This window comes from Zalophus californianus, chromosome 1 (assembly GCF_009762305.2).
Source record: "Zalophus californianus isolate mZalCal1 chromosome 1, mZalCal1.pri.v2, whole genome shotgun sequence".
Lineage (NCBI taxonomy): Eukaryota > Metazoa > Chordata > Mammalia > Carnivora > Otariidae > Zalophus > Zalophus californianus.
In genome coordinates, this window is record NC_045595.1 from 120265481 (window position 1) to 120280680 (window position 15200).

Here is a 15200-nt window from a genome sequence, read left to right on the forward strand (position 1 = left end):
TAATTTTCAAGATTAATTTTTGCCAATGCCTGAAAAACATGAGGTCCTTTAAAGAAAAGCGTTAAAAATACACTCTCGAATGAGGCAGGGAGTTACACATATGTTGAGCAGATGGTAGGAATGCTGATTTTGTGTGTTCGTGGCCACCTCAGGTGTGTGTGTGTGTGTGTGTGTGGTGGAGGGCACTTAATTCAGAGAAGAGTTCATCCCTCTATTGAGAAAATGCAACAGTGGTAATGGTCTAGTACATAAATTTACCTAGCAGGATGCTGCATTTAGGGAAGTGAGTCAGGTCTCAAGGGAAAAACGATGCAAATTTATGACAATAACCAGCTTGAGGAAGTTACTCAACTCCTCTGGTTTCAGAATCTTCATCAGTAAAATTAAAAGATTAAATCACATGATCTGTAAAAGTCCCTTCCAGTACTCAGTTTTAAAAAGGGGGGAGGGGGAAGTATAAGAATGCTATGGGCTTCCCAGGAAAAGAAAAGATGCTATATTCTAGGTAATATTGCTGCATTCACACTAGCAGTAAGTCCTTTTTTTTTTTTTTTCCAATGATGACCATGAAATCATCACATGGATCAGCTAATGGATCCATCAGCCAAGCATCTCTGCACCTGCCAGACCCTAAACCCTGCACTACCAGCTTCTCTTGCTGGGTTACCAGTGGAGATTTTCCCACTTGATAATGGCAAATGGATTCTCTGAAAAGAATACAATTTAAATGTAGTTGTTTATTCACCTCCTCATTCACTTTCACACATTGATACTATGTGCCAAGTATAGTGTTCAACACTGCTGATATAAAGAAACAAAGACAGACCTACTCTCCTGAAGCTTATAGTCCCGTGGGATGAAATAGACAAATCGGTAAAGGATTATTATACAGTGTTATACTCAACAATAGTGATCAAATATATACGATCAAATATATAACAACTATAAGTACACACACATACGTAGATACTATTGCACTATTCTTGCAGTTAGTATAGCTTTAAAATTTTTTCAAGCTAAAAGTTAAGAATGAAAATTTCAGGATTGGAGCTCAAGCAGGTGAAGCACCACTGCTGCCTGGCTGAGTTTGTGAGGACAGCCTTACTCAGGGAAGCCATTGGCTCTGGGGTCAGTTCAGCAGGCTCTTTGGGTTATAAAACATAAACTTACTTAGGTAGCCAAGTGATGGGAGTTTGTTATATAGTAGAAGGGGTGGGGAGAGAGAGAGATTGGGCGCTCAGAAGTAAGGAATTACAGCACAGCTAAGTTTGATGGAAGGTCATTCTGGATCCAAACAATGGCTGGAGAGAATTGGATTATTGTATCCAGATAGCAATCAGTTGAATTTTCATCTAAATGTAACTTGAGCAACTCATCAGCAGTTTCTTTTTCTATTTCTACACTTTACTTTTTCAACGTAAATTGACAACTTACCCTCTGATCAGTTTTCTTCACCTCATCTTTACCCATGGTTTCTGCTTCCTCCTAATGTTGGCTCATGTATGCCGCTTCTGCTTTATAGTCTCCTTATATACCCTCAGCTTCCTTTCCCACTGCCAACCAATTTTTAGAATTATTCAGTCTAGAATTTGGAGCAAAAATCTGAAGTGACCCAGCTCATCACGACTGAACACAGCCACACTATAGATTGACTATCTTAAAGGCCATCATCAGAAATTTAGTCCTTGGACAAGATTGCTGCCTTGTTCCAATTGGCATAGCTGGGAAGGATAACCGAAATAGCCAAGATCGTTTTCCTGCAGCAGTGACCATGGTGGGGCAGTTTCCTTCAGAAGAGGAGTCTGGAGGACACCAAGAAAACTCATCTAGCACTTGTGAGGACCATCAAAAAAAGGGAAAGATAAGAAATATGTGAGTAGAGTGATATGCAGAGAATGACTTCCTATTCCTATTCATACTTGCAAAACCAGACACTGTAGGATAATTATAGAATACAATGAGGTATTAAATAAGCTCATGAATAGCTCATTTGATTTAGAAAGATGACGGCTATTTCCCTGCAGTGGTATCAAATGACTGGGTTTATTTTCTCAAAGACCTTAGTATACATGCTTGAAAAAGCTTAGCATTTTTGCCTGGAATATAAATGTCAAGCTGTCAAAATCATAAAAACTCTCTAAAACAATTTTTGGAAAAAGCTTAATAGAAAAGAGAAATGCACAAACATAAAAAGGTCAGATACAAATGCCAATCAAGAAAGTAGGAGAAATAGACCAGTTTTCAGCCATTTTCACCACCATAGAAATCTTAATTCCATTTAATCTATATAATTTCTTCTTTTTTAAATTTCCTTTGGAATCATGTCCTACTGATAATTTGTAGCTACCCAGGCAAGGTGCCCAGGTGAAGGGATACCTTTCCTGAAGCACTGTTTGCTTTCTTATTTAACATCTTTACAAAACAGTAACAAATAAATTAGTTCATACTGAGTGAAAGATTTTGATACATTTTTAAGGCAATGTTTGGATTCCTCCTCTAGGATGTTTTCCCCTAATTTCTATTTTTATGGAGTCTTGTAGCTGAAATTCATTATATTCTTGTGGTTTTGCTGCCCCCCACCCCCCGGACTTGTACCCTCCTTGCAGACTGTGATGGTTATATTTGTGTGTGAGCTTGAGTGGACCAGGGATTGCCGAGCTATTGGCCAAATACTACTTTGGGTGCTTTGGGTATTTTTGGATGAGTTTAACTTTTTTTTTTTTTTTTTTTTTAGGATTAATATTTAAGTCATAGACTACCTAAAGCAGATTGCTTCTGTAGTGTGGGTGGGTGTCATCTAATCTAATCAGTTGAAGGCCTGACCAGAACAAAAAATCTGATCCTCTCTGAGAGAGAATGCTCTTCTGATGGCCTTCCCCTTAGCTTTTTTTCTTGTTCTCAGACCGGAACTGCACCAAAGTTCTGGTTCTCAGGCCTTCCAACTCAAAATGGAACTAAACCATTGACTCTCCTGGGTCTCTAGCCTGCCCAACTCATCCTGCAGATCTTGGATTTGCCAGCCTCCATAATCAAATGAAGCAATTCCTTATAATAAATCACACACACACACACACACACACACACACACACACTAAAACCTATTGGTTCCATTTCTCTGAGGAACTGTAATACAAAGTCCTACTGCCCATCTTCCATCCCATCATCTCCTGGAGAGGAGAAAGCAGAAAGGGAGCCAAAACTTAAAAGAGAGTAAAAGAAATGAGGAGGGGGCTGATATTTTGGGGGATCTCTTATGTGTCCCCAAATTTTACAGAAGAGGAAACTGAAGCTCAGAAGTCGTGATTTATATAAGGTCATAGAGCTAGTATGAAGAAGAGTTATTCGACCCATAAATTTTATGAAAATAAAATTTACAGGGCACCTGGGTGGCTCAGTCAGTTAAGCATCTGCCTTCGGCTCAGGTCATGATGCCAGGGTGCTGGGATCAAGCCCCACATCAGGCTCCCTGCTCAGCAGGAGCTTGCTTCTCCCTCTCCTCCCTGCTGGTGATCTCTCTCGCTATCTCTGTCACTATCTCTAAAATAAAATCTTAAAAAAATGTAAAAAAGAAAATTTATAATGTAACTTCCACTTACAAATATTCTTCTAATAAAGTATAACACATTGGAAATAAGGACTCTATATTCTTATGTCTGAATCAGTTTTGTTTTTTCCCTCTTTGTGGGACCTTTTCTGGAATAACTAGTATACTAGTAGTGACCTTCATCTTTCACTGTTTTCTTTTGTGGTGTTACCCTGCTTTTATAGCAATTCATTAATGAGCACTCACCATTTCTTCTGGCTGGTATCTAATGTGCTCTCCTGTTCAATTCTTTGTGGTCTATATTTTGTCACATGATAATATCAACAACTTAGTGTTGTTGTTTTCAAGAATACTCTTCTACTCTGGGGCGCCTGGGTGGCTGTCAGTTAAGCCGGCTGCCTTTGGCTCAGGTCATGATCCCAGCATCCTGGGATCGAGCCCCGCCTGTGGCTCCCTGCTCAGTGGAGAGTCTGCTTCTCCCTCTCCCTCTGCCTTCCTCTCTGCCTACTTGTGCTGTCAAATAAATAAATAAAATCTTTAAAAAAGAAAAAAAGAATACTCTTCTACTCAACCATAGGTACCAGACTTTGCTTGCCCCACAAATCTTGAATCCCATACTCCAGGCAGGCAGGTAGGCAGTATCTCCAATGGAGCTATAGACTGAATTGTGTCATCCACATTTCCTATGTTGCAGCCCTAATGTGATGGTATTTGGAGATGGGACCTTTAGGAGATAATTAGGTTTAGATGAGGTCATGAGGGTAGGGCCTTCATGGTGAGATTAGTGTCCTTATAAAAGCTACCAGACCGTACTTGCTCTCCCTCTCCCCCCCAACTCCCCTCTCTGCCAGGTGAGAACACAGTGAGAAAGCAGCCAGGAAGAGACAAGCCAGGATAAATATTCTCACCGGAACCTGACCATGCTGGCACCATGATCTCGGACTTCCAGGCCTCCAGACCTGTGAGAAAATACATTTTTGTTGTGTAAACCATGCAGTTTATGGTATTGTGTTATGGCAGCCAGGGGGTTTAAACATCATTAATAACACTAAATTTTACTCAAAAATGTATACATCTTTTATCACAATTGGTATTATGCATAGTTCACTGGATGACTAGAAAACTTAGTCACGTTATTTCATAGTTTAAAGCCCACAAATATCCCATTTTAGCAACATGAGTATGCCACTTAGAACTTTCTCAGAACAGAAATTTGTATCCCAAGTTAACCTGCAAGTTAACAGCAAGAATACCAACACTAGGGAAAAGAGGAAAACAGAGCTTCTTTCCTACTGGTTCTGCTTATGGGCAAAGGGGACAGAAAAAACTAAGAACCAACAGCCTTCTGTTCAATCTGTCCCAATGGAAAACACAGAGTGAATGATTTACCGCTAAGACCCAATCTTTGAATCGACACGTCTTGGGAATTTTGGATTTCACAAACTATCAAAATTATTTTTAAAACTGGAAAAGGACAAACTCCAGGTTTGGAGAACAATGGTGCTGTCTGATTCTAAATATCCCCACAGCCTCCAAATGAAATGATAAATTCAACAAGGAGAGTAATTTAGACCTGAAGTGACTTCAACCTTCAGCATTACTAGGAGACAGAGAACACTGCAACCTTCAAATGACCTGTAAGTAGAGAACAATTCTAACAGACTCCTACTTTTGTCCTGCTGATGGCAAGCCTGTGAGTGAAGACAGCAATTAAGGGGAAGTTTAAGAGATTCTGTGGAATGGAGTAGAAAGAAATAGAGGAATTAGGAACAGCAAAGGTAAAATCATCCCTAGAAAGAGACAGTACATTTAATGACAAAATTCTGAACACAGGTGTGTGCTTGATAGATGGTTCACAACACTAGATGCACAGAAGAGACAGGATTAGAAGTGGTAGCTTTGGTAAAGCATTGCATCCGGAGAAGAATGAGGTAGGAGAAGGAAACAAAATATTTTAAAGAAAATGAAGTATCTGATGGTGATAAAAAAAGAAACAAGGCACACTAGCTTTCTCTTTCCCCAACATCAACACAATTCATTTCTGCTACTGAAAATTCTACTCCCTCCAAAGAGGAAACCCAGAAGCTTAAGAAAACTATACCAGCACACCCCAACTAAATAAAATGTCAAGTGTATGGTATATGAAAAAACTAGATTGAATTAGAAGTACAAGTACTATGAACAGAAATGTACAAAAATAGGGAGAAAGAGATAAAATGAGAGTTGGTTGAATACAGAAACAGAAAAAAGCAAAATTATACCAGATTAAATTATAAGGTGCTCAAGGGAGAACAGCCTTGGATAAAAATTTAATAAAGTTATCTTGTAGAAAAACTGAGAAAAAATGTAAATAAAAATTAAATAAGAAAGTAACAAAAAATCACAGAGAAAGCAGTTGAAATAGAAGTTAGGCAAAGAGCGTCCACCATATCTTTAACTGATGTCCCAGAAGGACAAAAACAATGCAATAGAATTAATGTTTAAAACTGTAATCCATGGAAAACTTCCCAGAAATAAAAGACTTCAATCTGTACATAGAAAGGGCACAACAGGAAAAGTGACTTGGAATGATCAACTCTGATATATACCCTAATAAAACTATCAGACTCTAAAAATAATTCTCAGAGCTTCCAGACCAAAAAAAAAAAAAGGTGAAATAAAGACAAGAGAATTAGACTGGTATCAGACTTCTCAAAACAAACAAACAAACAAAAAACCCTAAAAAAACAAAACCCCAAACAACATACAAGGCGAGACAACAGTGAAGCGACATTTTCAAGAAACTTAAGAAAATATTAACTAAGGATATTATATACAACCAAGATATCCTTTAAGTACCAATAAAAGGAAAAGGTTGAACACAGAAAAAAATTCAGAGAATACTAGATAAGTGTGTAATATAAAAGCACCTACAGGATGAGCTTCATCCAACCAATAGATGGTTGAGAAAACCTAGGCAAAAGGACTCATCGGAAGCATTTCATATATTTAATTGTAGAATTTAGACCATTTTCTATGTTTTGATAAAGTAGAAAAATACTATTAAAAATGGGAAAGGGATGGGTTGCCTGAGTGGCTGTCAGTTAAGCGTCCGACTCTTGATGTCTTCATCTCAGGGTTGTGAGTTCAAACCCCACATTGGGCTCCACGCTGGACATGGAGCCTACTTAGGAAAAGAAAAAGGGAAATGTAGAAAAAGAACAATGACTCTCATTTAGTAATAGGTCAAAGTTAAAGGATAGGATAAAGAACCGATACCCAAAGAGTAAAAGTTTAAGTGAGAAAAAAGGGGATTAAAAATCCTACAAAATATTAATATAAAGCCATAACTAGAATAAAAATACAAACTTTCCTAAATACCAAAAGGATTTTTTTTTCAAAAGCAAAGAGGGCATACCAAGTACAAAAAGATACACAGTAATTATACCATAATACCTGCAAAAACTGTAACAAATAACAGAATTAAGTCTAAACATTAACAGTCATATCAATAAATGTGAATGGGTTTAACTCAAGGTCAAAAGACAATTTCAAAAAGGATTACACTAAACAAAAAGAAAACTCTGTTAAAATCCACACTTCACACTTAGGATGTAACAGGTATGAATATCTACACAACACATAACATAGCAATCACCTATATGAAACAAACACTACAAGGGATGCAAGGAGAAACAGAAACACTACTAAAAGAAACTTTTAATACACAGGACAAGACAGGTCAAGTGAACAAAAAAAATGTAGGGATATGTAAGAACTAAACAACGTAAGGTGAATTTTTGGATATATATTGAATACTACAACCTAATAATAGAGAACATGCAATCTTCTCATGTATACATGAAACATTCATATGGATATGCAAAAATCTGATCATATATTAGGGCACAAAGAAAATATCAGTAGGCACTATAAAATTATTACAAATAATACTTGCCAATCACACTGCAATAAAAATAGAAATTAAAAATGCAACCAAAAAAGGTTCTTCCACTTAAAAATTAAAGATATTGCCATAAACAACTCCGGCAAAATAGGGAATAGAAACAAAAATCACAGATTTTCTAGGGCGCCTGGGTGGCTCAGTCATTAAGCGTCTGCCTTCGGCTCAGGTCATGGTCCCAGGGTCCTGGGATCAAGCCCTATATCAGGCTCCCTGCTCCACGGGAAGCCTTCTTCTCCCTCTCCCATTCCCTCTGCTTGTGTTCCCTCTCTCGCTGTGTCTCTGTCAAATAAATAAATAAAATCTTTAAAAAAAAATACAGAATTTCTGAAAAATAATGATAATAAGTACATCTGTAGGATTACATTCAAAGCAGTGATCAGAGAAAATTTCATAGCACTAAATACCTATATCAATAAAAAATAAAAATTAGTTACATTCCCAACTGAAAGAGCTAGGGAAATAACAAGGTAAAACAAAACCCAAGGAAAAAATTAATAAATACAAGAGCAGAAATTAAAAAATCTTTAAAATCAACACTAAAGAGGTAGAGAACAGAAAAACAGTTGGTCAAATAAATGCATAGAGTCCTGGAAAAATGAAAACAACATAGACAAAATATTTGCTAGTTTAATAAAGAAAATAAAGGGGAGAAAGTGCATATATACAGAACAAGAAATAACAACAAATAGCTATTGATACAGAGAAAAAAAATTTTAAACATGAAGGATGCCACTTCAAATGAAATATATCTGAAAACCTAGAGAATACTTTCTTAGAAAAATATGGTTTAATAAACTGATTCCTGTAAAGATAGAAAGCTTACAAAAACAATCTACATATGAGAAATACAGTTACCAAAGAATTACTCCACAAAAAAGCACCAAGCCCAGATGGTTTCATGGAGGAATTGTTAAATTTGTCTACATAAAAAAAAAAAAAAATTCGCATGATTAAAAAAAAGCATGAGCAAATTCAAAATCATGAAAAAAAGATATAAAAATGGTCCTTAAACATGAAAGATATTTAACTTCACTCATTGTGAGAGGAATGCAAATTAAAGCTATAATGAGATACCATTTCTCACCCATCAGATTAGCAAAAACTCAAAAGCTTGACAACATACTGAAGTTTTGGGGAAACAGAAAGTCTCATACATTCCTGGTGGAATATGAATTACCACAACCTTTATGGAAAAGTATTTGGCAATATGTAATAAAAGTACATATGCATATGTCTTTTCACTTAGTAATCCCACTTCTGGGAATCTACCCTGAAGGTATACTTCAAAACAGAAATATGTAAGATCATTTGTTGTAACATTATCTCTAATTTTACAAAACACTGAACTACTTGAATGCCCAAGCATAGCAGATTGATTGTATAAACTATGTACGTCCACACAGTGGGATGCTAGGCCACAAGAGAGAGAGACGGAAGGAGGGAGAGAAGGAGAGAGAGAAAGAGAACGAGAAATCTCTATGAAAAATACAAGTGACTTCTGGAGATGCTAAGTGAAAAAAGCAAAATCCGTAAGAGCATTATGTGAAATAGCTAATAAGCACATTAAAAGATGCTCAACTTTGTCATTAGGGAAATGCAAATTTAAATCATGAAATACCACTTTGTATCTAAAAGAACGTCTATAATAAAAAAAAGTCATTAACAAATGCTAGAGAGGATGTGGAGAAACAGGAACCCTCATATATTGCTGGTGGCAATGTAAAGTTGGAAAACAGTATGACAGTTTCTTAAAAAGTTAAAATACAAATTAATCACACAACCCAACAATTCCACTCTTAGGTATTTACCCAAAAGAAATGAAAACCCATGGCAACAGAAAGACTTGCACATGAATGATCTTAGCAGCATTATGCACCAGGGCCAAAAAGGAAGCAACTCAATTGTCCATTGACTATTAAATGAATAAAAAAAACAGGAATTCATATAATGGAATACTATTTAGCAGTAAGAATACTGATAGAAATGCTGACATACGCAATGACATGGATGAACACAAAAACATACTAAGTAAAAGAAGCCAGACTCAAAAGATAATATTGTATGATTCTATTTATATGAAATAACCAGAAAAGGAAAATCTATAGAGACAGAAAGTAACTAGTGGTGGCCTGGAACGGGGGAGGGGGCAGGGAGTGGTGGGAACACACATTAACTGTAATCAGGCATGAGAAAGTTTACTGGAATGATGAACATGTTCTAAAACTGGATTTTGGTCAGGTTGCACAATTTTTATAAAATGAGTGAATTTTGTGAAATTATACCTCAATGAAGTTAAGGATATATATGTGAATTTTATAATATGTACAATATGCACCAATGAGTTATTTTTTTAGAAAGCAAGTTTATGGAGTGGCCAGCCCTCCCAGTTTGCCCGACTCTCCCAGTTTTAGCACTTGAAAGTCCCATACCCCGAGAAACTTCAGTCCTGGGCAAAAAGGCTATCTCCCTGTATGTATGCTACCTTTACTGTAAGAAAAGGCAGGGAGCAGGGGAGATAAGAAAACACCTTCATTACATTTCTTCATAAAAAGAAACATGGGGTGCGGGAACAGTGAGGTTGGATACCCAAGAAGGGGCTGGGGAATGGGACAGAAGGGATATGAGAGAGTAACACCTGTCAGTAAACCTTTGGTATAGTTATGACTTTTAGAAACACGTTAGCATTCCATGTATTTTTTAAAAATTAAATCAACAAGGATGTGAAGTATGTGTGTAGGGGGGACCTTAAACTTGGAAAAAAACTGAAACAAATGAATCCAATTTATTTCAAATAAATAACATAATCACAGTGAGAGAAAAAAGAACCCAAGTAATTTATGAACACAGAATGTAATTATATATCCTTATTATTGGGCAGAGTACAGGTAGGGAGAGAACTGCAAACAAGCTTTTAAAAGTGTTTTTTTTTACAGTGACATGGGCAAAAGCAATTCTAAGAACTACTTCAGATGTACTACAGGATTGACCAAGTGAATAAACTTGACTTGTGCCAGAATTCTGAAAAAACAGAGACATAGGAATATGGAATGGGGAAGTCAAGACAAGACCCCTGAGGATGGATAGAAATTGGAGGTATTAGTGTGAACTCATGATTTCTGAAATCAAACACAATGTGTATATAAGCACATGTAAAATGTACATGGCACATGCATATTTATGTGTTTACAGATGTACAATGCACATTTCCTAATTCTGTCTGCTGAATAGGCCTAGAAGATAACACCCAGCAACCAGAGCTATGTGTCTAATATCATTCCCCAGGGTTTCTTGGAGAAATTGCTGATTCCAGATCCTGGAACATCTTTTATTTAAGAGAATGTCCTAAAATAAATAAATAAATAAATAAAACTAAAACGATGCCACAAGGACATAGGAGCCAGACTGAAGGAGCTCCTACTGAGCAAACTTAAGACAATTTAAGCACCAAAGTAATGAATTATAAGCCACTGAAAAAATAGACAACCAAGAGTCCAAAACAATAGTAAATATAAAACCGTACACACATAGGTATAGATGAACAAATGGATGGCTGGGGGAGAAAGGGTTCCTGCTAACAGTAGAATGCTGAGTGCCAAATGGTAGATGAGGACGGAACGCTGGAGTTAGAAAAATCAGCATTTTGCAACTAGCAAAGACTGATAAGCAAAAATCACCAAAGCTACTAAATCCTGGTTATAGCATGGACTTAAAAGAGTCTTCTTCAGATTATTAGATACAAGCTAAAAAACAGTAACTATATATTGGAGAAACTGAAAAACACCTTGACCAGGTGACCAAAATAAACATCACCAATGAGGAGCAGATGGACACTCTTGTGGTCCCAGATGTGATGCTCTGATGACATAGTATCACTGATGGAATATTCTGAGAATGCATAACCTGAATGTAATGCAGAAACCCCAAATGAGGAACATTCTTTTGGGGAGGGGGAGGGGGACAAAAAGACTGCATTCTCCAAAAACATGTCATATCAATGCCATAAAAGACAAAGGGGGACATGGAAATGATCCCAGAGTAGAGGGGATTTGAGGGCAAACCACCAAATGATAAAAACAAAAATGGTAAGGTTTAAACAATAGGAGAATCTGGGTAAAAGATGTACTGATGTCCTTTGTATTATTCTTAATTCTTGCCAATTTTTGGTAAATTTTAAATCATTTCCATATAGAAAGTTAAAAAAAAAATTAGGAACTGATACTGGGTTGTGAACCTCATGTTTTGCTAACAAGGCTATTAAACGCCAATCATTTAAAAAAAAAAAACTACCACTGACCATTATGTCATTTTGTTTAAAAAAAGAAAAGTGTGAGGAGGGGCATTTTAAATATCCAAAACATAGCAGTCATACCCAAAAAAAGAATGGTCCTTTAAAATGCCTAAATTTATATTTAAGAAAAAACACATTATCCTAATTTTTCTCATTTCCCTGTGGACAAGGGGAGCTTTGTCCGTTTGGTATTAGGGAATTAGTATTCTAGACAAGGTGTGTTTTCAGCAGTGGATGAAGTACAGATCAGTGGAAAGAGCATGGAGGCAAACACTGAATTCAAATCCTGGTGCCAGAAGTTACCAGCTTTGTAGCCAGTTTCCTCACTTGCAAGACAGACAGTTTAATCATGGGACTGTTAAGAGAATTAAATTAACATATCTAGAATAGCACTTGACACAGAGAAGGGTGCTCAACAAATGTCTCCTACTCTTCCTTTTCTTTCTGTTCTCTGGAGATGAATCTGGGGCCATGTTCGCCTTTTCCTCATTGATCGAAACATGCACCCATTAGAATTAAACAGCATTATCCTGAGAACAAACCTGCCTTCTGAGTAAACTTTCTGATAAACTTCATGAAAACAGAAGCCAGAGATACTGGACAGTGAAATGGAAAGATAGATGGCTTATAAAAACAGATGACTTGGGGAATGGCTGGTTAGCCGGTGAGTTCTGTTAAAGAGGTCAAGACAATTGGAGGGAAGATAGTATTAGTCTGTATTAGAAAAGTTTGCTGCTCAGAAAAAGATAAAACAGTATATTTTTTCTTCATATATTCACAAGTCTATTTTGCAAACAACCATCTGTCTATTTCCAGGAATGAATAATTTATATAAAAAATAAACTGTATTAAAATCACCAATTCCATTTGTTTTACCAGCTATGTATTTTGAAAAAAAAAAAATCAACTCAGTAAAATGTCCATAAATTATGAGATTTCATCCAATTGTCTATTTTTTTTTTTTGCTTCTTTCCATATATTTCCTATTCACATCTAATAGGACAATTTCCTTTTATACTGCCATTGACAGTAATTCTTTAAAAATCTATTTTTAAAAATAAAGAAAAAAGTTTAAAAATAACTAAATTGCATTATAGCAAAGAAATTTATATTGCCAAACAGAAATTTAGTTTAACATTTAAAATCTTTATAAAAGATAAACAAATCCTGATTTCCCCTTTATTTTATCATAATTGAAAAATGAAATCACTCAACATGATCACTTGAAACATAATTTCCTTAAAACTTCTCTATGGTGAAACAAAGCTCTATATATTTAAAGAGTGTGTATAACATTTATAACACTCATGACAATTTCAAACCAACTAGCACTGGTATAGCTTCAAATTACTATTAGTTGCGGCTATTTTTGGAAAAAAGGTACAAAGCTTATTAGGGTCCAGCATACCAGAAAACCTTAATTTTACATTGTCATAGAGTTGAAAAAGGGACATTATAGTGTGAAGACACTATAAATTGCCATTTCTTTCTCATAAGTCTTTTAAAACAGGCTGCAAAAATATTCAGTACCTCATATATATTAACTAACAAAAATATTTCCATTGACTACCTTTTGCCCAGAGTGATTAAGGACCAAAAAATAGAATTCTTGTTGCTTTATTATCTGATAAACTGCTAGTAAGCTCCCGTTAGAAGTTCTTTAGACATTACACCAAGTCATCTTGGTCTTCTGATCATATATATATATTCATATATATATATGTATTTTTTCAAGTAAAGAAATGTTTAACAGATGTAAACTATTTATTGAATATTTGCCACCAAATATTGTTAAATACATTATCTTGCAGCATATCGCTTTCAAGTTAAAATGTCAAACAAACACCAATATTTACAATTCTTTTAAGGAATGTTATATAATGACACATTAAGGCGTAAATTCTTTTGGCTTATAATTCTTAAAAGAATGATAATAGCAAAAGTGATGCAAAATCTTCAGTGTGAGATTATGATTAAGCTACATTTTACAAAAATATGGTGTAAGATGGCAATAATCCCATTCAACATCCTGGATTAGATCCCTTCAGGAGGGACTGATAATTTATACAGTCAAACTTTAAAATTTACAGATAAAGGCAGTCCAATACTGCCACTGAGAAGTACATCTCTTAACATATACAACTTTCAGGCCACAGTTTTGAAGGTCTGAAGTATCAAGTTGGTTTGATGAATTAGTCGGTTGGCACTTATGAACACATTTATTGCCCTGTAAAAAAAAAAAAGCATTAATTTTATCAAAAAAAAAATTCATCCTTTAAAAATATTTATACTTGATGCCATCCACTAACAGTAGCAATGAAATCAATTTAGGGGAAAAAAAAAAAAGAGGCAAGTTAGCACTAAGGATCGTATGTTTTATACCAGCTTGGAATTGAATGGTCCTGCATCATTTGAAACTATCTAGGAATTACTGCCCCCTAGTGGCTCCAGCTGGCAATAAGCTGTTGGTGGGCTGCTAATGATAGGTGGCGCCTCAACAACCGGATTTCCTGAGGTTGAACACGTAACTGGCCAAAGAGGATTCAAAAGTAGTCTCCAGCTCTGGTTTCGTGTAAGTTACCAAAATAATATCTGCGCCAGTATTATACTCAGCCTCAAAATCTCTACTTCAATGGACATATCTCTCCTACCTTCTTTCAAAAACAAACAAAAGCAAAACAAAAACTATGAGAATTCTAAACTACTTTTAGAATAAATCTATTAAAACAAAATAATCATGTGGTTTCAGTATTTAAGAGCTGACAATATATAAAAATTCTTAAAAATTACTTTGTGCTGCACACATTTCTCCTATCAGCCCATCTTCATGTGACAGGAACAAAGAACTGATGCCCTAGTCCCATTGTGTGGTCTTATCAGTTTCTCAGTATCATAGCTAAAACTTTTATCTTCATCCTAGACATTTCTCAAAAAAGAAGGACCAGAAATAATGAGTTGCATCAATGCAAATTCATCCCCTTACTGGAAGATGGCTCAAAGAACAGGCTCTAAGTTTTCAGTTTCAAGAAAACAGATATAAAACTAAAACCAAAAATAATGGCACATTATTCATATACAAATAATTATAAAGAAGCTACTGAATGGAGAAAAAGTAGCAGGGAGCCTGAATAATCCATATGCAGCATACATAACTTCAGATTAATGAAAATTAGGCTCTAAAGGAATTTCTACCTTTCGATGTGCTTATTTCACAACAGTTCTTAATTAGAATCAGAAATAATGATCCCATCATGTAAAATTCTTTTGATGTGTTTTGGTTATTTTGGCTTAGCAGTGGAGACCAAGAAAAAAACAGATATAAGTTTATTTTCAGAACACACCTGCAAGCTTATTAAACTAAGTCATCAAGGAGCATTTCCCCTAGACTATCTAGGGGATAGTCTAAATAGACAAAAACCATT

General features: G+C 35.7%; 2 protein-coding genes across 5 annotated transcripts in view; both read right to left on the reverse strand.

The window, feature by feature from the left end:
- WDR49 (WD repeat domain 49) overlaps window positions 1-1599 on the reverse strand; it is a 147624-nt gene extending 146025 nt beyond the window's left edge. The window contains exon 1 of the mRNA XM_027585703.2: window positions 1435-1599. Coding sequence (XP_027441504.1) covers window positions 1435-1470 — 36 coding nt within the window. The 5' untranslated portion in view covers window positions 1471-1599. The remainder of the gene's footprint in view (window positions 1-1434) is intronic.
- Window positions 1600-13380: 11781 nt separating this feature from the next.
- Window positions 13381-15200, reverse strand: part of PDCD10 (programmed cell death 10) — a 41626-nt gene continuing 39806 nt past the window's right edge. For all 4 annotated transcript variants that reach the window (XM_035722928.1, XM_035722931.1, XM_035722930.1 and 1 more), the window contains one exon: window positions 13381-14005. In XM_035722928.1, the coding sequence (XP_035578821.1) occupies window positions 13924-14005 (82 nt within the window). In that variant the 3' untranslated portion in view covers window positions 13381-13923. The remainder of the gene's footprint in view (window positions 14006-15200) is intronic.